Source organism: Pan troglodytes, chromosome 4 (assembly GCF_028858775.2).
Source record: "Pan troglodytes isolate AG18354 chromosome 4, NHGRI_mPanTro3-v2.0_pri, whole genome shotgun sequence".
NCBI classification, from domain to species: domain Eukaryota; kingdom Metazoa; phylum Chordata; class Mammalia; order Primates; family Hominidae; genus Pan; species Pan troglodytes.
This window is the reverse complement of record NC_072402.2, coordinates 1,179,714-1,206,764: the sequence shown is the minus strand read 5'-3', so window position 1 is coordinate 1,206,764 and position 27,051 is coordinate 1,179,714. Positions and strand designations below refer to the sequence as shown.

The window sequence follows — 27,051 nt, the reverse complement described above, 5'->3', positions numbered from 1 at the left end:
AGTGGGCGGCCGTGTCTCCTCTGGGGCCAACTGTCTTCTCTGGCCTGCAGCCCATGCAGGAAAAAGCTTTGCACTCAAAGCTGCTACACTGGGCCCTTCTGTCCACATCACGTCCCCTTCCAGAGCGATTCACACACGATTTGACATGGTCCTGGGGGTTCCTGGGTGTTTCCCAGAACAGGGATGAGGGCAGCCAGGTCTTCCTGAGACAGATGGCCGGATAGGGCCTGGGGCCAGGCTCCCAGGGGCACGGGAGGGTCCTCCCCACTTGCTGAACCAAGGCTGGTGCAGAGACCAGGCCCGATCTCTAAGAGAGTGAGGAATCCACCCCCGTTTCCCGGGCTCCCGGCACTTCCGCGGGGTCACCAGGCGGCCCCTGGCAAGGAAGGGCCCGGAAGGCCAGCACGGCCACAAAGGGCGTCCTCTACCCAGTGTCCTTCTTCGTGGTGAGCCTGGGGGGCACGCTGGTGGGGGTGGTCTTCGCCTTCCTGCTGTCGCTGGTGACGCGCTTCACCAAGCATGTGCGTATCATCGAGCCTGGCTTCGTGTTCATCATCTCCTACCTGTCCTACCTGACGTCCGAGATGCTGTCGCTGTCAGCCATCCTCGCGTGAGTCCCTCCCACACACGCGAGCTTTTCCACGCCCTCCTCCCGAGCTTCTCCACACCCTCCTGGGTCCAGCGGGGCGAGCCAGCCAGGGGGACCCCAACCCAAGCTTCTCCACACCCTCCTGGGTCCAGCGGGGCGAGCCAGCCAGGGGGACCCCAACTCGGAGGGAGGGGCCAGCCGCATGGACACCGGGGGTGTGTGTGGCAGAAGCCCCGGGCTCTGCATCACCAAGTTCCCCGTGAACCCCCGTGAGGGGAAGTACAGGAAGTGGAGGGCCTCCCCTGCCCTCTATCCTAGCGCGGGACCTTCAGAGCAGTGTCCCGTCACCTCGCCCGCTCCGCTGGCGCTCCCAGGCTGGGTGGGAATTCAGTGTGGGGCAAAGAATTTATTTAAATTTTAAAATAAGGAGTTGGCGTTTCCACTGAATTGTCTGTGGGCCGACAGCAGTGCCCACCCTGAGACAGGTCAGGTGGGGAGGGACTTTGGAACCCTTTGTTGCCCTCCCTGCTGGCAGGCAGCCCCGGTGCCCATTATCTGCATGATGGTGATGCCGCCTGTGGCCCCCGCAGGGCTGTGGGCAGGAACCCTGGCGGCCCAGCCTGGCTCGGGAGGGAGAGGCCCCCGTAACCACACAACTGTGACTCTGGGCCTACAGGCGCCAGGCCGTGGGGGGCTGGGCGGACACGGGGGCCTCGGGCGCCAGGCCAGGTGGCCGTGTCCTGAGGCGCGTCTGGCCCTGCAGCATCACCTTCTGTGGCATCTGCTGTCAGAAGTATGTGAAGGCCAACATCTCGGAGCAGTCGGCCACCACCGTGCGCTACACCATGAAGATGCTGGCCAGCAGCGCCGAGACCATCATCTTCATGTTCCTGGGTATCTCGGCTGTGAACCCGTTCATCTGGACCTGGAACACGGCCTTCGTGCTCCTGACGCTGGTCTTCATCTCCGTGTACCGGGCCATTGGTGAGGCGGGGCCGGGTTGCGGCTGTGGGACCACCGATGGGCCGGCACCGTCTCCGGGAAGGCGCAGGCTTTCTACTGGGCCCAGGGAGATGGAGGTGCAGCCCCGTGCGAGGCAGAGGAGAGGACCTGATGGTGGCGGCCTCGGGGCTGGGGTGGGAGGCTCTGGAACCCCAAGGGAAACCACTTGGTTTCCCACTGACTCCACTGGATGTGCCTCAAGACAGGGTCAGTGGCACGGGAGATGGAACGGGAAGCAAGACAGCCCCGCCCCCGCCCAGCCCCATCCCCCAGCACCCATGTGTGTGATGCACGGAGCGTGGGGGGGAGACGCCAGGCCGCGTGTGGCTCCGGGTGGGTGGTGACGAGGGACGTGGCGTGGGGACGCCGTATCTAGGGTGCCGCTGTTCTTCGTCAGCACATGCTTGGCCGCCAAGATGCTGTCCCGGAGGGGCTGGGGTCCCGCAGCTGGGAGGGCGGCCGGGGAGCTGAGTGCCCGCCCCGGGGCTGGGGTCCCGCGGGTGGGAGGGCGGCCGGGGAGCTGAGTGCCCGCCCCATCATCCGCAGGTGTGGTCCTGCAGACCTGGCTTCTGAACCGCTACCGCATGGTGCAGCTGGAGCCCATTGACCAGGTGGTCCTGTCCTACGGGGGCCTGCGCGGGGCCGTGGCCTTTGCCCTGGTGGTGCTTCTGGACGGAGACAAGGTCAAGGAGAAGAACCTGTTCGTCAGCACCACCATCATCGTAGTGTTCTTCACCGTCATCTTCCAGGTGAGGCCCGGCCCAGCCAGCCCCGGGGTCTCGGCCCCGCCCGCGAGGGGAGCCTGGGCCCGCACTTCAGGACAAGCATTTCCAGGCTCCAGACCCTAATTGGGTTTCATAATTTTAGTAACTAGGAGCCGTTTTGTAGGTTTTCACGTGGCCCCACTGGGGAGGAAGCATAATTGTCCTAAAAATGTTCTTCCCGGGCCTTCGCTGGTGGATGAGGCCCCAGGTGCTGCTTCCTCCTCTGCAAAGCAGGGGCGCGGGTTGCTGGGTGCCTGGAGAGCAGGGAGGGCGCCTGTGGGCCCCGGGGCAGGTGGCTCTGTGTGGTGCACCTGGCCGGGCCAGCGGGATGTGGGGGGCTGCCTGGCACCAGGGTCACGAGACCCTGTCCTCCAGGGCCTGACTATCAAGCCCCTGGTGCAGTGGCTGAAGGTGAAGAGGAGTGAGCACCGGGAACCTCGGCTCAACGAGAAGCTGCACGGCCGCGTAAGTGCGGGGCTGGGGGGGCGGCGGGGGGGCACTGCGTGTTCCTCGGGGCTGGGCCGGGAGGGGAGAGGAGGCCGCCATACGTGCGGGGCTGGGGGGGGCGGTCGGGGGGGGCACCGCGTGTTCCTCGGGGCTGGGCCAGGAGGGGAGAGGAGGCTGCGTCCAGGCCAGGGGCGTGGTGAGGGGGGCTGGTGGGTTCCTCGGGGCTGGGCCAGGAGTGGAGAGGCACCTCATGTTCCCCGGTTGGCCGCCCCGAGACGCTCATGTCTTTCTTCCCTTGAAAGGCTTTCGACCACATCCTCTCGGCCATCGAGGACATATCCGGACAGATCGGGCACAATTATCTCAGAGACAAGTAAGTGGCTGGGACGGCCCCGGCTGTGTCGCACAGCCCGGCTTCCAGAAACATCCTCCACTCGGAAGAGCCAGAAGCCACATGCATAACTGTTTGAGTCCAGGCTTGGTCAGGGCTCCGGTGCCCCATGAGGCCAGGTGCCAGGTGTGCCCCGAGACACGCAGGTGCTGCGGAAAGGAGTTGGCGGCAGCAGTTGGGGCCACCGAGTGAGGGGACAGGAGCTGAATTCTCTGTGCTCCTTCCAGGGAATAGAGATGCCCTCTCATGTGGCCCAATTAATTCCAAATTGTTATGTAGGAATTGAAAATAAGGCAAATAGATTATTTCCTCCACGTCATAAACAGGGTTAGTATCAGTCAACATTTAAAATGATTTTGTCTGGCAGGGCTCAAGCCTGTAATCCCAGCACTTTGGGAGACTGAGGTGGGCAGCTCACTTGAGGTCAGGAGTTTGAGACCAGCCTAGCCAACATGGTGAAACCCCGTCTCTACTAAAAATACAAACATTAGCCAGGGGTGGTGGCGTGGGCCTGTAATCCCAGCTACTCAGGAGGCTAAGGCACAAGAATCGCTTGAACCCGGGAGGTGGAGGCTGCGGTGAGCCGAGATTGCGCCATTACATTCCAGCCTGGTGACAGAGCGAGACTTCGTCCCAAAATAAAAAAAAGAGTTTGTCCATTAAGGTGAAATCACCTATGTTTTATTATAAAAAACATGTGACACTTATAATAAACCCAGTAAGAAGCACATACAATTTGCCCTGGGTTCCCATTTTCTGAGCGATCTGTGTTTGCTTGGGGTGGAGGCACCGGGAGGTGTGGCCACGTGGCTTCATAAAGCTCAGCTGTGGTTCTCCGTGGCCACAGTGACTCTGCTCCAGGTACCCAGTCCCTGACTCCTTGGCCTCCCAGGGGCCATCCCGGGGGTCTCGGAAGGCACGGCCTCAGTTAGCTTTGACTTCTTGGTGTGGCTGAAACTCAGCCTGTACAGGAGAGCTGCCATTGCTGCCGCGGGGCCTGCCCAGGTGTGAGCACACAAGCTCACCCGGGCCCACCCTGTGCCCTGGAGGGCGGCTCTGGCGGCTGCACCCATGTCCAAGAGTGACAGGCATCACCTCCTTGTGCCCCAGAGTTTCCTCTAAGTCCGGCCAGGCCACCGTCCCTTCTGATCCGGATAACCAGCGAATACTCTAATTCCGTTAGGCTAAAAAAACCTCACTCTGGTCAGCTTGGCTCCCACAAGTCTAAGGGCTCAGGGTGTCTGTCCGCCCCTGCCCTTCCTCCTGTGCACCTGAAAGTGCCCCCCACGTGGCCGAAGCCCCCTTGCCCGACCAGGCCTGACACCCACCGTGTCCTGAGCCACCCTCTGGAGGAGGTGGCATGCAGTTTCATGTGCGTCTAACCGCCTCCATCCAACAGGCCAGGCGGGAGAACGGCGGACGGCCTGGGCGTGTGGCAGGGGCTGCTTCCCTCATTTTAAATGCGCCTACAGGGTCACTATAGCAAACAAAATTCAGGAGAGAAGGGGCCGGGCCACGCGTCCGGCGGGCTCTAGGGCGCCTGTCACCTGAGGCTCACACCCGAGGTCTGTCCCTACAGGTGGTCCCACTTCGACAGGAAGTTCCTCAGCAGGGTCCTCATGAGACGGTCGGCCCAGAAGTCTCGAGACCGGATCCTGAATGTCTTCCACGAGCTGAACCTGAAGGATGCCATCAGCTACGTGGCTGAGGTAGCAGAACCGCTTGCTCTGCCGGGTCGGGGCTGCAGCAGGCTCGGGCACTGGCTGTGGGTGCCATGGGGGCAGTGAGGAGAGGCCCCTGCACCCGCGTCCCAAGGCCAGGCCCACCCCAGCAGTTCACGGGAGGCTGATGGGCCTTCTGATGCCCTGGGAATCCCAGGGGCTCTCGGGTAAACTGAGTCACAGAGTCCTGGTGACTGTTGTGCTGGTGGGGGTGAGCGCTGAGGTCAGGTCCTAGGACCCCGAGCTCCCTTGCTTTCCCTAGGGATGGGAGCAGACGGTAAGCAGGCAGGCTATTACGGGACCTGGTCCCAATACAGCCCTGCCTGCCCCAGCACACGCAGGTGCCCACAGGTGCACAGGCAGAGGGGCAGCAGCAGGGCCGTCTCCCGCCGTGGGCCGGCCATGGCTCTGAGGCTGCTCCAGCATCTCCCAGTCCACTATGAGCAGGCCTCTCAGCGTCTGCAGAGCCCCTGACTGCTCCAGAGACCAGAGGCCAGGTGCCCCACCCAGCCCCGAGGCCACTGCTGCCCTGGCTCCCGCACCTGCCCACTATGGCAGGTGGGCCTCAGCCTCCCTGGCCTGCCCTGACCTCCCCAGGGGCGCCCTGGCTGCAGGAAGTGTGCAAGGCAGGGCCTGGGGGCACAGCTGCAGGGATTCTGCAGCTCCTCCCTAAGGACAGAGCCCTCCCTAGCGAGCTTTGGTGCCCTCATCCAGCAGCCGGTCAGGGTGGGTGCTCTCGCCGGAGAGAAAGACCTGTCCTGCCAAACCCCGCAGACCCTCACACAGAGGGCCAGTGGGGGCCTGGAAACTCCATTCATTCAGACAGAATGATTCTGCCTCCACTGACGTGCATTCACCCCAGATGTGCCACCCGTGACTGGGGCCATGCCAAGTGGCAAGGCACCTCCTGGCAGAGGGCACGGGGGCCTGGGGCTGTGAGGAGGGCCAGCCAGTGCAGATCAGGAAGGAGGGCTCCTGGACCAGGCTCCACATAAACCCCCAAACCACAGGCCCGGCAAGCGAGAGAAAGCTCAGATACTCTGGCCCTAGGAGGCCTGGAGCCTGGCTGGAGGGTGGGAAGGGACAGTGGGGGCTCTAGCCTCTGGCGGGCTCCCCTCACCCCCACATAGGTGACAAGGTTAGCAGGCGGGCCTTGAGCCTCTCCCCCAACCACACCAGCCACCATCCTTGACCCACGACTCACGACCACAACCCTGGGCTCAGCTGCATGTGGGGAGCCTGTGGGCTCCTCCCGGTCACTCAGTAGCGGGGGTCTCCACACCTGGGGTGGCATCTGCCTGCCCAGTGTCCCTCCTGGCTCTCACACAGGGCAGCTGCTTTCTCTCCCTGCGCCCCCCACCCCACGGCAGGGCTCGGCAGGGGCAGGGGAAGTGGTGTGGGGAGCAGCCCCTCCAAAGACCCCACGTGCCCGGGTGCTCCACAGCCCTCGCCTGTGCCTGCCCAGAGTGGCGGTTAGCACCGTGGCTCCCCTGACCCTCACGTCTGTCTTCGTGGGGTGGAGGAGAGGGACAAAGGTCATACAGAAGATGCTGGATTTAGAAGCAAAAGAGCAGGCAGAGGGCCCTCAGAACCAATGACCCTCAAATCCCCCCCCGAGTGGGCAGTGAACTGGGGGCCGCATCTTCAGTGGGAACAGCGGCACCCACCTGACCCCGGGGGCTTTCCTGGGAGCATCCTGCACACTGAAGGCGGCACGGGTGCCCACCTGGCGAGGTCTGAGTGTAGTGAGCTGACGTTCCCTCCACACCCGTGCCCCTGCCGGCCCTGGGGACCCTGACTCCAGCCATAAGCCCACTCTGCCCTGTGCTCCTGCACAACCTCATGCTCTCCAGGCCCTGCCATCAGGCGGGTGGGGTCTGAGGACACATAGGCGGCCCCACTTCCATCCTCTGGCACTCAGCTGTGTGGCTTCTGTGCCCCATCGGGCTCTGCTCCGTTCTCTACCTGATTCAGTTCTGGACATGAGGCCAATGGAGTTTTAGGGTCTCCTGCAGGGACAGCGACCACTTCAAGGATTCTGCAGTATCAACACTTTCCCCAGACACATCCCAAGTCCCAAGCAGCTTTACCCCTTCACACTCAGACCACTGTGTCCTCCCACAAGCATTACCTCTGCCCAGTTCAGGCAGCAGCCTGGCTGTGGCCTCAGACGGACAGGGGCTCAAAATCTGATCTCCTGGTTTGGGCATCTCCACCCCTCCCTCTGCAGCTGTGAGGCGTGAACCCGGGGCTCAGGTCTCCCTTCCCTGGGCTCCGAGCTCTGGGCGCTTCCCCCCAGGGCACACAATGGGAGCAGCTAGGGCTTGGCTGCTCAGGCCACTGACCGGGCTGCTTCCTGACCACAGGGAGAGCGCCGCGGGTCCCTGGCCTTCATCCGCTCCCCCAGCACCGACAACGTGGTCAACGTGGACTTCACGCCACGATCGTCCACCGTGGAGGCCTCTGTCTCCTACCTCCTGTACGTGGCCATGGTCATGCAGCTTCCCTGGGGAAGAGCCCAGCCTCGGGAGCTGAGAGTCACAGACAGGGCTGTGGTGGCTCCTGGCCTGGGGGTGGCATGGAAGAGGGGAGAGGTGCAGAAAGAGGGGGTGTGTGTCTCCTCCCACAAGCCCTCCTGTATTAGGCCGTGGCCAGACTCCCTTAGTGCTGGATGGAAGGTGAAAGGGAGGGGCAGCAGCGGACTGTGAGCCAGGCCTGACGTGTTTGCCCCTGGCCCGCAGCAGCCTGTCCTGGTCCCCATGCCACCCTTACTGCTCCTCCGGCCCTGGGCTCCACAGCTCACAGCCAGTTCTCATAGGAGGTCCACTCTGCCAGATGTGCAGATGCTGGGGTCCCCGAGTCTTACAGCCAGGGCTTTGGAGAGGGACCAGTAAGGAAAGGGACCCACTTCAGACAGGAGGCCAGGAAGGCCTCATGGGGAGTCAGCCTAAGCCCCGAGGGGAGAAGGGGCTGGCCAGATGGCAGATGTCCCCGTGCCCCAGCCGGGTGCCCACCGTGGGAAGGCAAGGGGCACGCAGGAGGCAGCCAGGGCCAGATGCCCGCCGTGGGAAGGCGAGGGGCACGCAAGAGACCCCACCCTGAGGGAGCCTGTATGGCTCAGCGCTGGTCCCCACGCAGGAGAGAGAATGTCAGCGCTGTCTGCCTGGACATGCAGTCTCTGGAGCAGCGACGGCGGAGCATCCGGGACGCGGAGGACATGGTCACGCACCACACGCTACAGCAGTACCTGTACAAGCCGCGGCAGGAGGTGGGCACTGCGGGCTGGGGGCTGGAGGACCCCGCAGGGACCCCCGTGGGGCGGCTTCCTCGTCCCCTCCTGGGACCACGGGGGATCCGTGCTCAGCTCCTGCGGCAGGAGGGCGAGAATGTCCGGCGCTGGGCACAGCTGTGACCTCCGTGCCTGATCCCGCAGTACAAGCATCTGTACAGCCGACACGAGCTCACGCCCACGGAGGACGAGAAACAGGACCGGGAAATCTTCCACAGGACCATGCGGAAGCGCCTGGAGTCCTTCAAGTCGACCAAGCTGGGGCTCAACCAGAACAAGAAGGCGGCCAAAATGTACAAGCGGGAGCGTGCCCAGAAGCGGGTAAGGCTGGGTCACCAGGAGGCTTGGCGGGGCTGGGGCCTGGAGCGGGGGCAGTCAGGGCTGGGTGTGGCTGTGTCGGGGTGTGAGCAGCTTCACGTTTGCTCCGCAGAGAAACAGCAGCATCCCCAATGGGAAGCTGCCCATGGAGAGCCCTGCGCAGAATTTCACCATCAAGGAGAAAGGTGCGCTGGGAGCCCTGCAGGAACGCTGGGACTGGGAGCCACCACCTCCCAGCCCCAGCCCTCCCGTCTCGGGAACCTCCCCTCTCAGGACCTTCCCCTCTGGGGACCCTCCAGCCACCCAGGCAGGGGAGGCATGGTCAGGGCCCCAGCTGCAGACCCACCCAGGATGGGGTTCCAAGGACACTGCCCTCTAAGTGGGGTCCCTCCTCCAGCCCTGCGGTTTAGCCCTCCTCTCTGTGGGTCCCGACTGCCTGCACCTCTGTGCACAGAGCTGATGGACACTGCTGACTGGGCCGTGAGGACAGCCCCCCAGTGACCCCAGTCCTCACCCCAACCTGTCTTCCCCAGACTTGGAACTTTCAGACACCGAGGAGCCCCCCAACTATGATGAGGAGATGAGTGGGGGAATCGAGTTCCTGGCCAGTGTCACCAAGGACACAGCATCCGACTCCCCTGCAGGTGGGGACGGGGCACAGGCGTCGTGGCTAAGGGAGGGGTGGCTCCTGCTGCCCCAGGAGGGAGCTCGGTCATTGGACCAGGGGCACTGAGACCTGGGGGGGTGGGGTCTCCTGTGGGTTCTCAAGGGCCCTGCTTGGCACCCACTGAGTGCCCCCTCAACCAACTCGGAGGCTGCTGTCTGGGGAGACGTGGGCCGGGCAGGGAGCAGGCGGGGTATGTCTTGAGGGAAGGGAGACGTTACCTGTGCTGCCTGTGGCTTGTGGGGTCATGGATGTGGGGGAAGGGCCCGCAACCTGAAAGGCACGTGACCCTAACCTTTCCGGTGACCCTATTTCAGGTGACCCTAACCTTCCCGGTGACCCTATTCCAGGTGACCCTAACTTTCCAAGGCACCCAGCAGGTGACGGCCCCGGCGAGGTCTCCCCTGCCGCCGTGGGGCTCTCCGAAGGCTGACTAGCCGCTGCCCTCTCTCCTAGGAATTGACAACCCTGTGTTTTCTCCGGACGAGGCCCTGGACCGCAGCCTCCTGGCCAGGCTGCCGCCCTGGCTGTCTCCCGGGGAGACGGTGGTCCCCTCGCAGAGGGCCCGCACGCAGATACCCTACTCTCCCGGCACCTTCCGCCGCCTGATGCCCTTCCGCCTCAGCAGCAAGTCCGTGGACTCCTTCCTGCAGGCAGACGGCCCCGAGGAGCGGCCCCCCGCCGCCCTCCCCGAGTCCACACACATGTAACGCTCCCGGGCCTCCCGCCGCCTAACCCCTCTCCCTCCAGGTCTCCGCCTCGCGCGCTCTGTCTCTCTCCTCCCTGGACCTGAACCTGGCTCGCTCTCTCTCTCTCCGCCTAACCCCTCTCCGCAGCTCCTCTCCCTCCAGGTCTCCGCCTCGCGCGCTCTGTCTCTCTCCTCCCTGGACCTGAACCTGGCTCGCTCTCTCTCCCCCCACCTAACCCCTCTCCGCAGCTCCTCTCCCTCCAGGTCTCCGCCTCGCGCGCTCTGTCTCTCTCCTCCCTGGACCTGAACCTGGCTCGCTCTCTCTCCCCCCACCTAACCCCTCTCCGCAGCTCCTCTCCCTCCAGGTCTCCGCCTCGCGCGCTCTGTCTCTCTCCTCCCTGGACGTGAACCTGGCTCTCTCTCTCTCTCTCCAGCAGCCCCTCTTCCTCCTCTAGCGCCCTGCTGGCCGCACCTCCCTCAGGAGCCCGGACAGAGATACTCTGGCGTCTCTGCTGCTCCGACGGAGCTGAGGGCACCAGGACCGCCTGAGATTTCCTTTAGGTGGCTCCGAAAGCTAGTCCGCGAGTCCAACTCCTGCGCTCCCAGGGAGCTGAGAGCAGGGCTGGGGGAAGCCAGACAGACGCCCCGGGTCCCCGACCCTCTCACAGGGATACAGGGAGGGCCGGCCCCGCAGACCCGGATTCTGCCTCCAGCTCAGAGCAGGGAGAGGGGCGGGCCGTGGGGTCTGGGCTTTCTGAGCTCCCTCTGGGAGCCTGGGAGGCACCCGGGGGACGCCAGGGCGGTTTGAGATGGAGGAAGCAGGTCCCCTTGGGGACCTTGACCTCCCGCGCTGCAGGGCCTGGGGCGCGACCTTCCTGCGCGGAGGAGACCGCTGTCCCGGGACCCCCGGCGGGGGGACGTGGCGGGGCCGGGCTGGGGCTTCGCTGTTGCTGCTTCCGCCTCTGCCCCGCGAACCCGGGTCCTGGGAGGAGGCCCCAGCGGACGCCGAGCCTGGGGTGCGCCGCGGGAGGGGAGGCGAGAGCCGCCGGGCTCGGGGACAGCTGAGCCCCCCGGGGACGCCCCTCCCGCCCCAGCGCCCGGGCTCCGCGCGCCGCTCACGCCTTCCTCTCCCGCAGGTGACACCGGCTCCGACACGCCGCTAACCGGACGCTCGTCCCCGCGCCACGGTCCGCCCACCGCCGCCGCCGCTGTCCCAGAGAAACCCCAGATCCCCGCGCGGCTACAGCGACCGCGAGCCCCGAGCCCCGCCTCGCCCACGCCAGCGCCTGCGCAGAACTCCGAGAGTGCCGCGCCTGCGCCCGCAGAGCCGCCCGAGGGCGAGCCGGGGGCGGGGCCTGCGCCGGGGGCGGGGCCGGAGCGCCGGGCGCTGCCGAGTGCGCACGCGCGTTCGGCGGCGGCGCGCCGCGTGCACAGCCGGCGCTCGTTCCAGCGGCCTCGCGCGCGCCGCCGCCCCGCGCTGCTGAAGCTGGCGTCGCTGCCGCCCTCGTGCCACGCACCGCCGCACGCGCTGGAGCAGGAGGAGACGCCGCTGTGACGCCGCCGGCGGGAAGGGTCCGCGCGCCATGGCTGGCCGCTCGCGCCCTTTCCCACCGCTGCCGGGAAACCGAGGCTCGCCCCAAACGGATTTGCGTGAAACCAGCCCAAGGTTCCGGGCCCCCCCCCAACCGAGCCCCGCGCCCGGGGACTGACTCGGGGACCGACTCAGGGACCTCCCGAGCGCCAGGACTCAGGGCCCGACCTGCAGCGGCTGCAGGCCCAGCGCCCGCAAGCGGCCTGGGCCGAGCGCCGTTTCCAGGCCCTCGCCAGGTCTTTGAACTGCAGGTAAAGTGGCAGGAACGTCTTCCGTCTGCTCAGCGTTTGGGGATTTAGACTCCTAAAGCCAGTACCTGCCCCGTTTCCCCCCCAGGTTCCGTCCTGCCCGCGCCCGGTCTCAGGGTGGCGGCCCCGGACACGGCCCGTCCCCACAGACGAGGTCTCCGGCCTGAGCTGTCGCACCTGGCGCGGAGGTCGCCCGGGGTGCCCTGGCTGGGTGAGAGGTGGCCTGGCGGGCGGAGCTTGCCAAGAATCACGGCCAGTCCTTAAGTGGATGGTGGGGCCCAGCAGCTGCTCTGTCCCCCTTAACAAACCAGGGGGCATGGAGGGGCCCAGGGCACCGCCCCCCGTACCAGGCTCAGGCCCTCCAAGGAGAACCTGCTGAGACCCCTGAGCCTGTCCTAGACCCCGGACCCCTGACCCTTCCCACCCCTTCCAGCGTCCCAGGGCGAGGCCTTGGACAGAGCTCCTGGTCCTCTGCAGGGAGACCATCCAGCCCAAGCTCTGGGAGGCACAGTCCATTGAGTGGGCGGAGGCCGCGGGTGCTGAGCCGGGGAGGGTGCTCGGAGTCCATCCATCCCTCAGACGGCAAGTCCCACAGGGTCCAACCCACCTGAAACCTGCCTGCACGGTGGAAGTGGTGGAGGTGGACACTCCTAGGGGCTTTTCTAAAGCTAGACTCGCAGCTCCTTGCTCAGGAAAATTAAACTATTCACGTTTCAGATCAAGTGTTGACAGTCACCAGTCAGGAGGAGTTCTTAAAGAGTTTTATGTTGACTGAATATTGCACATTGAGTCCCCATTGAGTCCCTGGTGGGAAAAGTCCACAATTTCCCATTGATAGCTTTTTACTGTTGTGAAAAAGGGAAGCGTCAGCCACACAAAAGCCTCCATGACCGCTGCTTCGGAGAAGCTCTCGACCCTAACTGCAGTCACTGTTACTTGGATCAGATCAAGCGCAGTGACTTTTTGGGATTCAGTGGTCATTCTCCACACTTCGTAGCCATTTCAACCAACTCTGAGCACAAAATGCAGCCATCCTCTATGCAGCAAGCCCTGCCCAGTCAGTGACCCTACTGGACAGATCCAAGGCCAGCCCTGGTTCCCTGCTGCAGCCACCGTCCTGACGTTCATCGGAGCAGGCCGGGGCCTGGCCTTCCCGGCACAAGTGGCTGTTCTGACAGGCCCCCAGTTTGTCCCATCTGAACTGCTGGGAGGTTTCCAGGTGGCCAGAGGAGCAAAGCTGCCTTCCAAGTGCCTGTCTGTGCCTGGGAGAACAGAGCAGGAGCGTCGTGCGGCCCACAGCGCAGTGCGTGGCGATTCCAGGCGCTGAACAACTCCCCTGGACCCTTGGGCCTGCATCTGACTCCCGGCTGCAGAGTCAGAAGCTGAGTCCAGGCAACTGCTTGGCCACTCCCGATCGCTCCTCCCTGGACACCCGGTTACCAAAGTCAGCAAAGAAGATGCGGTAATCGCCGCCTGATCTCCACATGGTGACCACGACACTCTCACCAACACCTGCTTGACTGGTCAGTCTTCAGCACCGGGGGTGGGCAGGCAGGTGTTCTGTGTTTACGAGAATTGCACAGGCTAAATACAAACATGGAACCAGAGTTCCAGTGAGAACACCTCACTCACAGCAGCCCAGGCTGCTCCCTACCAGGTGACGGAGCGCGCCCGGGCTGTGGGTGCCAGGGGCTGAGTGCTAGGGACTCGTCATGAGTGGGGATCCCCACGTTCCTGTCACTGCTGTCAAACAGAAGGTAAACAGTCTTATGAATGTATTTCCTTAGGAAAACTTGTAAAAACTTTTATTAGGATATCTATTTAATACTGAACTTTGGCCTACTTTGTGATAGACTATAAACAAATTGAGGAAACCACTATTTCTCACTTCTGTATTTTCTCAAAAATAATTTTGTTACAGAGTTCAATATACTGTGTACCATTGATCTTCTATTGTGAAAGCAAAGAATTTCATCAAAATATTTTAAATTATGAGTGAAAATTGTGTATGTGAATTTTGCAGCTATAATATTAATCAAACTTTGTGTAATTCTAATCACAAAATGACGTGCCTTAAGTGCCCCTCCAGCTGTGGGTTGGCAGTGTCCAGACAGGGAGGGCCCATCACCGAAATCCTGAACGATTACTAGACCAATTCTATTAAAAACATTTCAAGGCATTTTGGGTGCAAACTTTGTTTATAAAAGAGAAATATCCACCTATGAGAATTTAAGGAGACGTCTCCTGTAGGCAGACATCACTTTGCCCAAAAATTAGCACTGACACATGCGTGTGTGTGCGCGTTGTGTGCGTGTGTGCGTGCACGTGCTGTTGCTGCCCTTCCTAGCTGGTGTGAGGAAGCCACTGGACACAGCTGTGGCACAACCCCTGGATCTGAGCACAGCCCCTCCGGTGCAGACAGATGGGGTCAGAGCCCCCTGCGGAGGCCTGTCATTGCAGGCACCCCTGAGGAGGATGTGACCAGTGACCGTGGGTCCCAGCGGTGACCCTCACACAGAATCAGAGCAAAACACCAGTGAGGGCTGCACACTCACCACCATTCGCCCTGGGCACTCATTCCAGAAGTAACAAGAATTCCCTCTCAGTGGGAAAATAAACGCATTTTTCATTCTTATAAGGGACACTCTAATGACTGTGAACACTACGAATTTTAATTCATATGCATTTACTGAGCACTTACTGTATGCCAGGTGCACTCAAGGCCTGCTGCTAAGTGGGAAGCTGGGTTCAGAGGCACACGGAACAGCTCGCCCGCTGGATGCCCCGGGAAGAGCACCCTCTTCTGAGCCCCTGATGCTTGTTAAGAGCTGCTTCTACTTCTCAATTACTTCTCAAGTTTTGAGTCTTTCAAGAAGTCCCATTTGTGAATTTTTCACATCTTGTGAGGATGAAATAAAAGCAAAATGTCAACTCTGCCATCTCAAAAACATCTTGAGAGCAAACAAAGCGTGTCCTCAGGCTGGAGTACCTGCGGCCCATGGGCCAGCCTTGCGGGGTCCTCACAGGGACAGAAGGGCCCGCTGACACCCCCGCTTCGCCCATCTGTGAGTCCCTGGGGCTCTGAGACAGACAGGGATGGAGGGAACGAGGCGCTGTATACACAGGCGAGAGGAGGAATGAAGGTCAATGCCTTTCACTCACTCAACCAAATCAATACTTTTCTGTAAATTAAGAGAGCACAGGGGTCTGCCCCTCTGAGCACCAGGACCCAGGACTCCCTGCTCATCCTGGGTAATTCCCCCCTTCCTTTGAGACGGAGTCTCACTCTGTCACCCAGGCTGGAGTGCAGTGGTGAAATCTCGGCTCACTGCAACCTCCGCCTCCGGGGTTCAAGCAATTCTGCCTCAGCCTCCCAAGTAGCTGGAATTACAGGCATGCACCACCACACCTGGCTAATTTTTGTATTTTTAGTAGAGATGGGGTTTCACCATGTTGGCCAGGCTGGTCTCAAACTCCTGATCTCAAATGATCCACCCACCTTGGCCTCCCAAAGTGCTGGGATTACAGGCGTGAGCCACTGCGCCCGGCCTCCGGGGTAATGCCTTGATTAGCTTTGGAAAAAAATCAAAGATTAACGTGCAAAATGATGCTACCATTGAAGGCAGATGCTGTAGAGAGATGGGTACATTTTAGAAAAGAGAATTTAAAGGATTCTCTATCAGGAAAAGCATGATTCACGGGTCTTGAAGTGTACTCCAAGTAAATATTCACTTTCATATTTACTTTTACCAAAATTTACACTCCTGCCATTGCTCGTCTACCAGGTATGGCTGACTTGGCTGGCAATACCCGGTGCCAGAGGTCTGCTCACCTGGGGGTGGGGACAGGGCTTGCTGGGTGCAGCTGGTGTCGCCTCTCTCAAAGGACCCAAGGAGTAACTCTGGGGATGTCAAACAGGAGGGGACCAGGAGGGCGCCCTCCAGGCTGAGGGGATGTCAGACAGGAGGGGACCAGGAGGGCGCCATCCAGGCTGAGGGGAGACTTTTACTCTGTGATTGACAACAGTTCCTGGGCAATCCTAGATCAGTAGTCAGAAAACCTTAACTGGAAAAGAGAATGCATGGCGTTTTCATTTCTCTGAGGAAGCCGAGAAACTTTAATTAGGTGACCGGGTTCCGAGCACTTAAGCAGATGGGGTGCGGTGAAGGCCCAGGGAGGAGGAGGGCAGGGAGGTGCACGTCCTCTGTGCCCCACACACTTTCAACCACTGCAACAAACAAGCACCCGAGAGAGGCTGTGCAGCAGAGCCCTGCACCCACAGGCCTTTGACAGCACAGTGAGGGGCCTCCGCACGTGGCCTCGGGACGCTCACTCGACGCACACCCGGTGCATCACACTGGCACCTAAGGACAGGCCGTGCAGCTAAAAGGAGCACGTGTGGCCAAGGAGAGCAATCGGCTGTCCCGTGTTTCTAAAGGCAGGGACCGAGGCTGTGGAGGGGCGAGCAGGGCAGGCCGGCGGAGGCTACTTGAGCAGCTTGGCCACGTTCAGGCTGGGCACCACAATGTCCTTGAAGAGGGGCACGTAGCTGGGGCTGGCCTGTGCTGGGCCCTGCTCCAGGGTCTCCATGATGGTCTGCTTCATGTCACGGCTGGCGTCCCCACGCACAGCCAGCAGCGCACCGATGTGGTCATCCCTGGGGATGGGGAGATGTCAGCCCATGCCCGCTTAGCACCCCTGTGATGCACCACGCTGCCAGGGACTCACGGCTTCATCACCCCAGCTGACAGAACACAGGGGGTGAGGACCGCTGCAGACAAATGGCACCTTTCCCTTTTCAGCGGGAGACAAGCCTGCATTTTCATCTTACTCTGTCTTTTCTCAATCCAATTGCAGAAAGATTTTTCAACACTGCTTTTATAAATCTTTGTTCCGGCCCAACCAGAGGGGAGACCGTGGAGAGCTCAAGACCCCGTTTTTCCACGTTTAACCAGCGAGATGATGGGACGGAGGTGACGCGGCTGCAGCCATGGAGGTGGCCCCTTGGGGAAGTGGCAGGTGCCCTGAGACAGGGGCCGCAAAGGCTGGCCTGGGGCCTGGAGCCAGCATGGTGGAGGGGGGATGTGCGTGGGTCCCCTTCCCTGGACCTGGTACTGGGGACTCCCTGTAATCACGTCCTCGGAAGGTGTCTGGTCCAAGCTGCACTTGGGCCCTCCCGAGTCCACCATGAGCACAGAGGAAACTTCCTAAACTCGCCCCATTCAGGCCACTCCACAGCCCAAATCTTCCCCACCACACACAGCAGAGCTGTCACAGCCCTGCCCTCACCCCACCCCCACCCCCACCCCACTGTCCCCACCCGGGGTGTGCCCCTCGAGCTCCACCCACCCACACTGTAGCCCAGGCCAGGCGGAAGGCAGCACAGAAGCCGCTCTGCTCCCCGCGCCTGGGCCCCGCTGTGCCGCACCTGAACCCTTGCCGTGCTGCAGGGCTGAACTTGCGAACCAGGAGCCCCACCCGCCCCAGACAGAAGGAGGGACCTGCCGCTCCACTCCAGGATTCTAAGACGTGCATCCCTTACCTGATGTCTGGATACTTGCTGACCAGAGTGGAGACCTCCAGGTAGAGCAGAGAAGGGTCTGTCAGCTTGATCACTTCGGCCACAGCCACGATGGTGTCGCAGTATCCGTCCACGCCTTCCCCGAAACCCTGGAAGGCAGCAGGAATGTGAGGAGCCGCCCTCGGCTGTCCCGCGGCGCTGGGAGCAGCTGGATTCTGGCTGAGCCCCTTCCTGACTGGGAACCTCCCTCTTCACCTGACTCCTCAGGATCTACTCTGAAAGCTCAGTGACAGGGCCAGGGGTCTGGGGTGAGGGCGAGACCGTGGGAGGCAGCCAGCACCTCGCAGCACAGGACAGACTGGGAAGCGTCCGTCAGGGAGCTGTGGGCGGCCTCGGGAAGCCGGCGGGGCCGGCGCGTCTGCCTCTGTGGTCATTCGTGTCCAACCACAAGGTCAGGCAGGACCTGGACCCGGGCTCCCCCCGCCTGACAAACACACGACACACTCCCATCTACTGGCCCGAGTCCCGGGGTGGAGGCTGAACAGGGCCGTGGAGCGACAGGCCTTCTCCAGCCCGGACCTGCGCGACACTCACGGACGCCAGCTTCCGGAACAGGAAGCGCAGCTGCTCTGCCTCCCGAACCATCTTCTCGGCACCCTCCTTGCGCTCCTCCGGGCTCCGGAAGGAAATGCGCTTCTGCATGACCGCCCGCAGGTACTCCACCACCACGCGCCGGTGCGCCTCGGCCGTCATCCTCTGGGGAGACACGCGCGGTCAGCGGCAGGCTCCACGGCTCTGGCGGCCAGGAGCACCCTCATTTAAACCCAGGCTGGGGCTCCCAGTGGCTCCCCGGAGGCTCTGAGCCCACTCCTCCTCGCTCCGCCACAGCTCCGGCATCTCACCGCAGAGGAGGAGCGGGGGCTCAGTGGGGGAACAGTGACGGTGACCTGGACCCCCGCACCAGGCCAGCTCCGGCCCCCAGCAGGACAGACGCGGGTGAGGCAGTGCCGCGCATGAGCACTCGGTCCACAGACAGGCCCGGTGTCAGTGGCTGCTGCTGTCCTTTGATTAACGACTGCAGCATCTGGAAAACGTGGCAGGCACTTTGGAGGAAAGAGGAACCTGGGTCCTGCAGGAAGGAGGGTCTGAAGCGGAAAGAAATCCCTGCGGGCTCAGGGAGTGAGTGGAAGGGCAAGGAGCTAAGACGGGGCACGCGGGCCTCTCCGGGAACCATGGCTCCCTCCACCTCGAGGGCCATGCCACAGGGCCCCGGCCATTCTCACCAGAGCCCCGTCCCAGGGAGGTGGCGTCCGCAGAGCCTATTGCCTCCCTTGGGCTGATAGGACAACAAGTGAACGTTCACTCACGGAGGGACTCGCTGGATGCTGAATTCTGAGCAGGGTGAGAGGTGAGCCCTAGCGTCAAGGTGATGAGGGAACTAGGTCCCACCTTCTTACCTTCTTATACGGCTTTTTAATTTTGGCAAAATCGTTGAAATAGTCTTCCACGGTGACACAGATAATGTCTACAGCGTTTGACCCTAATAGCCACTTCTTCGTCATCAATTCATTCAGATGTTGCTGAAAAGCAGAAACAGATCACAGAAATCATCACCTCAACGTCCCACGAGAGCTGCGTGCAGTGTGGGAGGAAGGCACTTCCTCACCTCAACGCCCCACGAGAGCTGCGTGCAGTGTGGGAGGGAAGCACTTTCTCACCTCAACGTCCCACGAGCACTGAGTGCGTGTGGGAGGGAGGCACTTCCGTGCATCTTTGCTACGTCACACTGCTTTTCTAATTACAACAGCAATGCGCACTCAGGTAAAAATTCGATTATATAATCTGCAAATGTGTACTTTAAGTATAGGAGATTTATACTACAATTTCTGTGATGAGCTTCCCAAAATGACATGTTAAAGATGGAAATATCTGTGCATGTATACATTTTACCTTTAGTGGCTACATATATTTATCGTATTTATTTGCCCAATTCTCTATTGATGGACATTTAAATTTTTTTCACATTTTGCAATAATGCAACAGTGAATCTGTATAATTCTACTGATGAAATTCCTTAAAGTTGAATTTTTCAGTCAAAAAGTATACACATTAAAACCAATAAAACTATACAAATTAAAACTCCAATAAAAGTATACAAATTAAAACTCCAATAGAAGTGTACAAATTAAAACTCCAGTAAAAGTTACAAATTAAAACTACAATGGCTGTATTTCCAAGCTGCCCTCCAAAACCCAACCCAGTTCAGGCCCACACAGAATACAAACAGCCCCTTTTTCCCACGCCCTCAACAAGCCTGAACAGCATCCACGTCTCCGGCTCCTGCCATCCTGCTGAGCAGCAGGTCCTGTTGAGCATTCATTGCTTCGAGGATAAGATTGGGCGTCTAGTTTCACGATGAGGACACTGGTGTTGCTTTTAATGTGAGGTGGCCGTTCATGTCTTTTGCCCATTTTTCTATATATTCTTTTTAAATTTTGAAATAATTTCAAATGTAAATATTTTCTTCTTGCTTTCTAAGCCATATTTGCGAAAGTTACAAGTGTCTGCCTCTTTGGGGACACTTCCACACACATTTCTGTTCTCTTGCACAACCAGACACTGATGAATCAGCAACCAATCCCACCCCTCATCCCAGGAACCCCTTTCCAGCAGGACCACCAGATGGCCATGGTCTTATTATTTTGTTGTTGTTGTTGTTTTGAAATGGAGTTTGCTCTTGTTGCCCAGGCTGGAGTGCAATGGCGCGATCTCTGCTCACTGCAACCTCCACCTCCCGGGTTCAAGCAATTCTCCTGCCTCAGCCTCCCAAGCAGCTGGGATTACAGGTATGCGCCACCACATCCAGGTAATTTTGTATTTTGAGTAGAGATGGGGTTTCTCCATGTTGGTCAGGCTGGTCTCGAACTCCCAACCTCAGGTGATCCGCCTACCTTGGCCTCCCAAAGTGCTGGGATTAAAGGCGTAAGCCACCACACCTGGCCTACAAGGTCTTATTTTTTAAATATATCCTGATTTCTGCCAATACCTCTAAATAATGTTAAGCCATCTTTATGTTTCTGAAATAACCCCTACATTTCATGGTAGGTTATGCCTTTGATACAATATTAAATTCATTTTATTAATGATTTTTGTGTGTGTACCTATATTCAAAAGCGAAACTGATCTATGTGAGGATGTGTGTGTGTGTGCACTCTCAATTTGACTTTTTGACAGGTCCCTACATATCGGTTTCTATTTTGTAATCCACTAAATTGTCTGATGTCTTTAATACTTACTGGGTGAATCTACTGAATTGTGCGTAAGAAGGACCCTGCGTCATACGAAGCAGCGTCACCGAAAACGGAGGCGCTTTCAGCGATCTGACCGGAATGCAAGTGCACAGCCCGGCTCCCCAGACGGCGTCCGCACGGTACAGTTCGCAGCCTGTCCCCCAGGGGGCAGTGAGGAAGCACAGGAAGCACTGTGCTTCGGCGCAGAAAACGGCAGGAGGAAAGAGCCAGGCCCACCTCCAGGTCCAGGAAGACCTCCTCCAGCAAACCGCCGCAGCCCTCCTTCGCGATGGCGTCTAAAATCCCGTCCATGCTGGGCTGGCTCGGAGACACGCCCTCTTCCGCTTCATTCTTTAAATACTTTCTTTTTAAACTGACTATGGATTCCCTGCAAGGAAAGGGCTCAGGTTCAACACAGCGGCTGGGCAGGCCGGCCTCCACCGCTCCCCCGCCACGGCGCCCGGCCGCACTCACTTGAAGGTCTGGCAGTTGTTGATGATGGCGATCATGTACTGAACGTAGCAGTGAGGGTGCTGCCGATTCCTCAGGTGCTCTTCTTTATACAGCTGCGCTTCATCTTTATATCTGAGGACAGACAGGCTTCGGTCAGACAGCACTAAGGGCAACGTGGAGCTGTTTCAAATGCCACGCTGACGTCACGCCTGGCCTGAAATTTCACATCACTAACATCTGACCGGATGAGCCTCTAAAAATAAAACAATCTTTAGACGATCCAGACTAATGGAAGGACAGAGAGGTTGATTACTTTAAATGGATCAAAAAATAACTTCACCTCAGGCTTTCAAATATGGCTCATTAAGAGGCTGAGGCAGGGAGACCACCTGAGCCCAGGAGTTAAAGGCTGCTGGCTGTGCTGCAGTGAGCTACCCGTCGGGGTAACCTAATCAGACCTTCTCTCTTTTTTTTTTTTTTTTTGAGATAGAGTCTTGCTCTGTCACCCAGGCTGGAGTGCAATGGTGAGACCTCGGCTCACTGCAACCTCCACCTCCTGGGTTCAAGTGATTCTCCTGCCTCAGCCTCCCGAGCAGGTGGGACTACAGGTGTGCCCCACCATGCCCAGCTAATTTTTGTATTTTTAGTAGAGACAGGGTTTCACCATATTGGCCAGGCTGGTCTCGAACTCCTGACCTCATGATCCACCCGCCTCAGCCTCCCAAAGTGCTGGGATTACAGGCGTAAGCCACCGTGCCTGGCCGACCTTGTTTCTTAAAAACAATTAAAAAATATAAAAATTTTGAGGAGTTGGTAAAAAATAATAACTGAAAAAAGGAAAAAAAATATGGTTCAGCATTCTGATTGTAAAAATATACTACATAGTTGATTGTGAGGAATTGGGAAAGCATTATCTTATTTTATTTACTATACACTTCACCTAGAAACTCATAGTGTTAGGAACATCATCAAATGTCAGGTAAAATGTCCCTTTCAGAAACTGTCCCTGAACTCATCCAATTAAAAACAGACACTTGAAATGTCAAGAAAACAAACAGAGGTAGTGACACGCTCTATTTTTAAACTTACTGTGGGGATGCTCAAGCACCTATGGGAGTGGAAGAATCATACAACAAATACCGTTTCTATTTTTAAGAGATGTTAAGAAAGGAGCATACTGAAAGCTGGCAATTAAAGGGAAAGAAGTTAGCATTTCTGTCCAAAGTGTGGTTCAGGTCATCAAAAAGCTGAGGGTGATCAAGGAACGGTCTCTTTATAGAAGAATCTAACCTCATAAATGACAATGACCTCCAAAGAAACAAACTCAGGCCAAGATCCCCATGGACAGATGGCCAATAGGGACTTGGCCATGCCTCTGTGGATAGAAGGCCAATGGGAACTTGGCTAAGACTTGGCCAGTGGGGACTCGGCTAAGACCTCTATGGAAGAGGGCCAGTGGGGACTCAGCTGTGACCCCTGTGGATGGGCGGCCAGTGGGGACTTGGGCATGACCCCTATCGATGGATGGCAAATGGGAACTCTGAGTGGGCGGCGTGGCTGTAGTACCTAAGCCACCAGGACAGGACCTATGGACGCCATGTCTCCTGATGTGCCACATCGTGGAAGGCACACTCGCCAATAAGTGGGATCCAAGCCTGCAGAGCCAGCATCTGGCTCGGGAGCTGACGGTAGACTGAGGAGGAGGCTGAGGGACATCTCTCTACAGAGATCTACAAGCCAGCAGCTGAAGGAGGGAAGGGGCTGTTCTGCTTACCAGAGGCCTAGGAACCCTAAGCCCTCATGCGATGCAGTCCAATCTGATTCACAACTATCAAAAGACACACTTGAGATACAACCCAAACGCAGACTTGGCATCGGATGACCCCACGGAGTCACCGTGCTTGTCTCTCTGACTTGATGGCACTGCAGTGGCTTCAGAGAGGGTCGCAAATACCATGCCACAGCGCCCGGGGTTTGCCTGAAGGTACTTCAGCAGAGAGAGCGGAATGGGCAGGGGAGAACAGATTAGGCAAGGGGGCTTTGGAGGGGATGGCTTCTGGACTGCACGATGGGTGAACACAGTTTTTTAAACTCTTTTCCACATCTGTATAGGTTTGAAAATTATCAACAACTCATGGGGAGGGTGGCGTGCCAGGTCATGGCTGCCTGGAACCCTTCTGAGGAGGGCCGGCTTGGCCGAGGACGCCCTCCTCACTACGAAGTAGGCACTGCGGCAGGAGTCGCCACCCCCACCCCCAGGAAGTTCAGAACAGGCAACGGGAGGAGCCTGACTCCAACAGAGTTGGTGTCATCCGGCACATCGCTAAGGACGTCACAACACATCGGCTCTGGGAGCCCAAGGGGGCGTGTGGTCCACTCAAGGGGAAGATGATCCAGAAGCTCCACTCCCTCCCTTTGCTTCTGAAGAACACAGGAGTGACACGTGGGGAATCTACAGGCTTAATTTCTTCTTAGTAACAGGCATAGTAGGATCAAAAAATTTTTGCTTCTAATTTTTAAAAACATTCAATTTGTACATTAGCACACTGGCAGAAAGACATACCTGCTTAGGAAAGAATTCATCTGCTGAAGACATAAAACTAGTACCTTTGTTTTCAAATCTTCACTTATCTGAGCAGCAACTTGAAGATTCTGTTCAAACATCTAAAAATCAGAGAACTTATGAATTCTGGTATAATCTTACAGGAGTATACTAAGAGTGCAGGTTTGCTGTTATATGAAACCTCCATCTGCTAACTGGCATTTAGGATAGTCCAAACTCAGAGAAAAAAAAATGAAACCACGTGAAAAATAACAAAGTTAGTTTAAAAAAAAAAAAAACAACTTTCTCACCTGGGAAAGTACCAAGTGACTCATTTCTTAATTCCTGGCAAACTGGTTTCTCCCACGGGGGCCATGTCTGTCCTCACACTACGTGACTGGAGTTTTAATGTGTGGAGTGAGGCCCCACCCGGGATGGCGCCCCTCAGGCACCTGACTCACCCTCCCTGGCCCCATGACTGTCATGATGCAGAGTTCCTAAGAATCTGGACCTGGGGTGTGCCAGGCCCTGCCAGGAGCTGACCCAGGCAGAGGAAGGGCAAGGGGACAGAGCTCTCCTCACAGTTTCTCACGGCATCTGTTTCCAAACAAAGGAAAGGGTTTGGACTAGCCTGTCAATAACTAATGGTATCATTTAGAGAGAAATGTCACCCGCCAGCCCTCACTCCTGCCTAACTAGAGTCCTGAGTGAGGATTCTAACACAACGGGGCTCCATCCCTCAGCAATGCCACTGAAATTAAAACACATGATGTGCCAAAAGAAAAAAAGAGCAGGAAAAATGGGACACAGGGCGGTCGGACTGGAAAGTGAATCCGTGGTAAGAAAACACCGGGTCTAACACCTAGTGAGGCTCGGGCGTTGGAAAGTGAATCCGTGGTAAAAATTAGGTCGGTCTAATACCTAGAACCTTAACCAATGAACAGGAAAGCAACTTTAAAAGCTAATGGATGCCTTGAACCAGGAGGTAGAGATTGCAGTAAGCCAAGATTGTGCTACCGCACTCCAGCCTGGGCAACAGAGTGAGACTCCGTCTCAAAAAAAATAATGGACGCTCCCAAAATCCACCTGTTTAAACTCAATAATGTGCCATTTTTTAGGACAAATCCTGGATATCGACCAAACAAACTCACATTTGAAAGTCGCACATAAATAACATACAATTAGGCTGTAGTCCAAACCCATAAAGACCAGGTCAGAAAAGTAAAGTGACCTTGGGCAAAACTATTTGGTAAGTATCATCCCAGGTTTCTGCAGCTCCAGAGAGTAAAAGACAGAGAGAGGAGAGGAGGACTTAGATGCACCAGGCAGGGCTCTCAATATTTTTACTACACTCTGTGGATGAAGATCCCGGGTATCTGTGTCACTTTGTAAAACCTACAGCTCCCACTATCCACCTAGGAAATGGAACTGTGCCAGTCCCCTGCAGGTGGTACCTGGAAGACAATGGCAGGGAGTGTGGTCTGGTAGTACCCGTCCTGGTCGGCTTCTGGCTCTGTCTCTTTGACCCAGTCTTTCTTGTCTGTCTCCAGCGCTTTCCGCAGCCAGGCGATGATGTTTGACTAAAGGAAGTTCAGCATCATGGAGAAGAGAAGAGAGAAGAGCAGGTGCCTGAGGGTCACGCCAATTACCTGGTCAGTTGCATGCACAAGCTCCACAAACCAGACACAGGGCACCAGTGTCCTCTTTCTCAAATGAGGACTCCAGAGCAGGGACCCAGGAGCCACCCCCATGGGAGGCAGTGACCACAGCAGCCCGCAGGGGTTTAACTGGAACCCTTGGTACAGATAAAGAGGGAGAAGAAACTAGATGCCCTTTTGGCTGCACCTCATGCTGGAGGACAAGGCCGCTGAATCCCAGGTGCACAGAGAATGAGGCCAACCAGGTCCGGTCAGGCCTGTTCCCATGCCCAGACTCAGCAACCACAGCAGCTCATGTCCCAAGAGAAGACAGCGCTCCTTCCCCAGCTCCTGAGGACACCTCGGCTTCTGGTCATAATGCTGCCTTGCTAGGTGGACGCACCCTTGTCTAAGAAGCAGACCCTGCTGACCTTCTCTTCTCACTCTGAGACCACCTGGTGGTCACCAGGCTGCAAATGGACTCGCCCTTTGGTCCTTGACGGATCCCCCCAACCCTGGGACTCAGAGCCGAGAGCCTGGCAGGTGCTGCCACACACAGTTCAGATGTCCTGGGCCCTGGCCAGCCTGCCGAGTAGGGCACAGGCTCACGTCTCCAGCAGAGGACAAGCTTCAGATCCAGGCCCAGAGAAGGGGCCATTCTCCTCTTCTAGCAAACGGACCTGTCAGGGCCTGGAAGCAGAGCCCGGGAAACTGAGCAACGCACCCTAGGAAGTCAACGCTAAGGCATTTCCCACCCTGCCTCCTGCCTGCTGCCAAGCCCTAGTTACTCATATAACCAGCACGGTGGTCTGTGGCACACAGGCCAGCCCTACTCACAGTGAGCGTGGACATGTACGTGTCAAGCAGCTCAGAGACCACGTGTGGAGAAAGCAATGGCTCCAGGGTGCCGACATCCACTTCCGGGGCCAGCTCCACGTTCCTCATCATCTCAGTACTATGGGGGAACCAGGAATGTGAGTGACAAACCACGACAGACACAGAAGAGCACGCCCAAGTGTGCCGAGACTGTTTCACTTGACACACGAATGTCCACCACCCTGGAGACTTCCTGGTCACAGCCGGCCCACAGCTCAGGGGAAAGTGCAGGGCAGGGGCCGAGGGCTTTTGGGTCTCCGTGGCATCACCCCACTGGCTCCGAGACTGCGTGAGTCCCTCCAACCGGGGAAAGTGCAGGGCAGGGGCCGAGGGCTTTGGGGTCTCTGTGGCATCACCCACTGGCTCCGAGACCACTTGAGTCCCTCCAACCCCAGCTTCACCCTGCTGCGCCAGCTTCATGAGGTGCTGGGGCTCAAACGTGGAAGAGCCTTTCCTGTGGGGAAGACGTGTGTTCTATTCACTGCACCTGCAGAGCCAAGGCAGGGCCTGGCAAACAGGAGGCACTGAATAAACAAACGTACTCAGTCAAAACGACAAGCACAGCCGGCCCCCACAGCCACGGGTGCCACGTCCACTGACTCAACCAACCACAAACTGAAAGTATTCAGGAAAAACCACAATAAAAAATAATAAAAATTTCAAAAAACATAGAACAACTATTTCCATGGCACTCACACTGTATTTAGTCTTGTAAGTAATCTAGAGATGATTTAGACCATGAAGGAGAATGTACGCAGGTTACGTGCAAACACTATACCCTTTTATAAAGGGGACTTGGGCTACGGAGGATTTTGATAGCCAAGGGGGGTCCTGGAATCCCTCCCCATTGAGTATGGAGGGGCAGCTGTGCTGTCCTTTGGAAACAAGCCACTGCGGTCCACATCACCATGCTCTGCAGACGGTGATGACTGGAACGTACAATACAGGACATTACTGATAAAAACGCATCCGCAAGAACAGGCAAAACTACGTTCAGTCTACTGTCCAGAAGACAGGAAA

General features: G+C 58.0%; 2 protein-coding genes across 8 annotated transcripts in view; one reads left to right on the top strand and one right to left on the bottom strand.

The window, feature by feature from the left end:
• SLC9A3 (solute carrier family 9 member A3) overlaps positions 1 to 13,891 on the top strand; it is a 54,866-nt gene extending 40,975 nt beyond the window's left edge. The window contains exons 5-17 of the mRNA XM_016952867.4: positions 433 to 610; positions 1,353 to 1,573; positions 2,138 to 2,340; positions 2,731 to 2,820; positions 3,105 to 3,175; positions 4,773 to 4,902; positions 7,281 to 7,393; positions 8,053 to 8,182; positions 8,348 to 8,524; positions 8,634 to 8,706; positions 9,055 to 9,165; positions 9,642 to 9,891; positions 11,010 to 13,891. Of these exons, the coding sequence (XP_016808356.4) occupies positions 433 to 610; positions 1,353 to 1,573; positions 2,138 to 2,340; positions 2,731 to 2,820; positions 3,105 to 3,175; positions 4,773 to 4,902; positions 7,281 to 7,393; positions 8,053 to 8,182; positions 8,348 to 8,524; positions 8,634 to 8,706; positions 9,055 to 9,165; positions 9,642 to 9,891; positions 11,010 to 11,013 (1,751 nt within the window). The 3' untranslated portion in view covers positions 11,014 to 13,891. The remainder of the gene's footprint in view (positions 1 to 432; positions 611 to 1,352; positions 1,574 to 2,137; positions 2,341 to 2,730; positions 2,821 to 3,104; positions 3,176 to 4,772; positions 4,903 to 7,280; positions 7,394 to 8,052; positions 8,183 to 8,347; positions 8,525 to 8,633; positions 8,707 to 9,054; positions 9,166 to 9,641; positions 9,892 to 11,009) is intronic.
• The window catches only part of EXOC3 (exocyst complex component 3), a 27,417-nt gene continuing 12,824 nt past the window's right edge, over positions 12,459 to 27,051 (bottom strand). For 2 of the 7 annotated variants that reach the window (XR_008547843.2, XR_008547844.2), the window contains 10 exons: positions 25,993 to 26,110; positions 24,973 to 25,098; positions 23,540 to 23,640; positions 20,998 to 21,108; positions 20,761 to 20,911; positions 18,691 to 18,813; positions 17,828 to 17,989; positions 17,255 to 17,382; positions 14,414 to 14,611; positions 12,459 to 13,272 (listed from right to left, as the gene is read on the bottom strand). Coding sequence is in view for 4 of the 7 variants with exons in the window: in XM_054684103.2 (XP_054540078.1) it covers positions 16,198 to 16,369; positions 17,255 to 17,382; positions 17,828 to 17,989; positions 18,691 to 18,813; positions 20,761 to 20,911; positions 20,998 to 21,108; positions 23,540 to 23,640; positions 24,973 to 25,098; positions 25,993 to 26,110 (1,192 nt within the window). In the remaining 3 variants the exon portion in view is untranslated. Of the gene's footprint in view, positions 13,273 to 14,413; positions 14,612 to 15,805; positions 16,370 to 17,254; positions 17,383 to 17,827; positions 17,990 to 18,690; positions 18,814 to 20,529; positions 20,912 to 20,997; positions 21,109 to 23,539; positions 23,641 to 24,972; positions 25,099 to 25,992; positions 26,111 to 27,051 lie in introns of those variants that run through there. The other 5 variants (XM_054684103.2, XM_054684104.2, XR_010157099.1 and 2 more) reach the window with 4 other exon arrangements.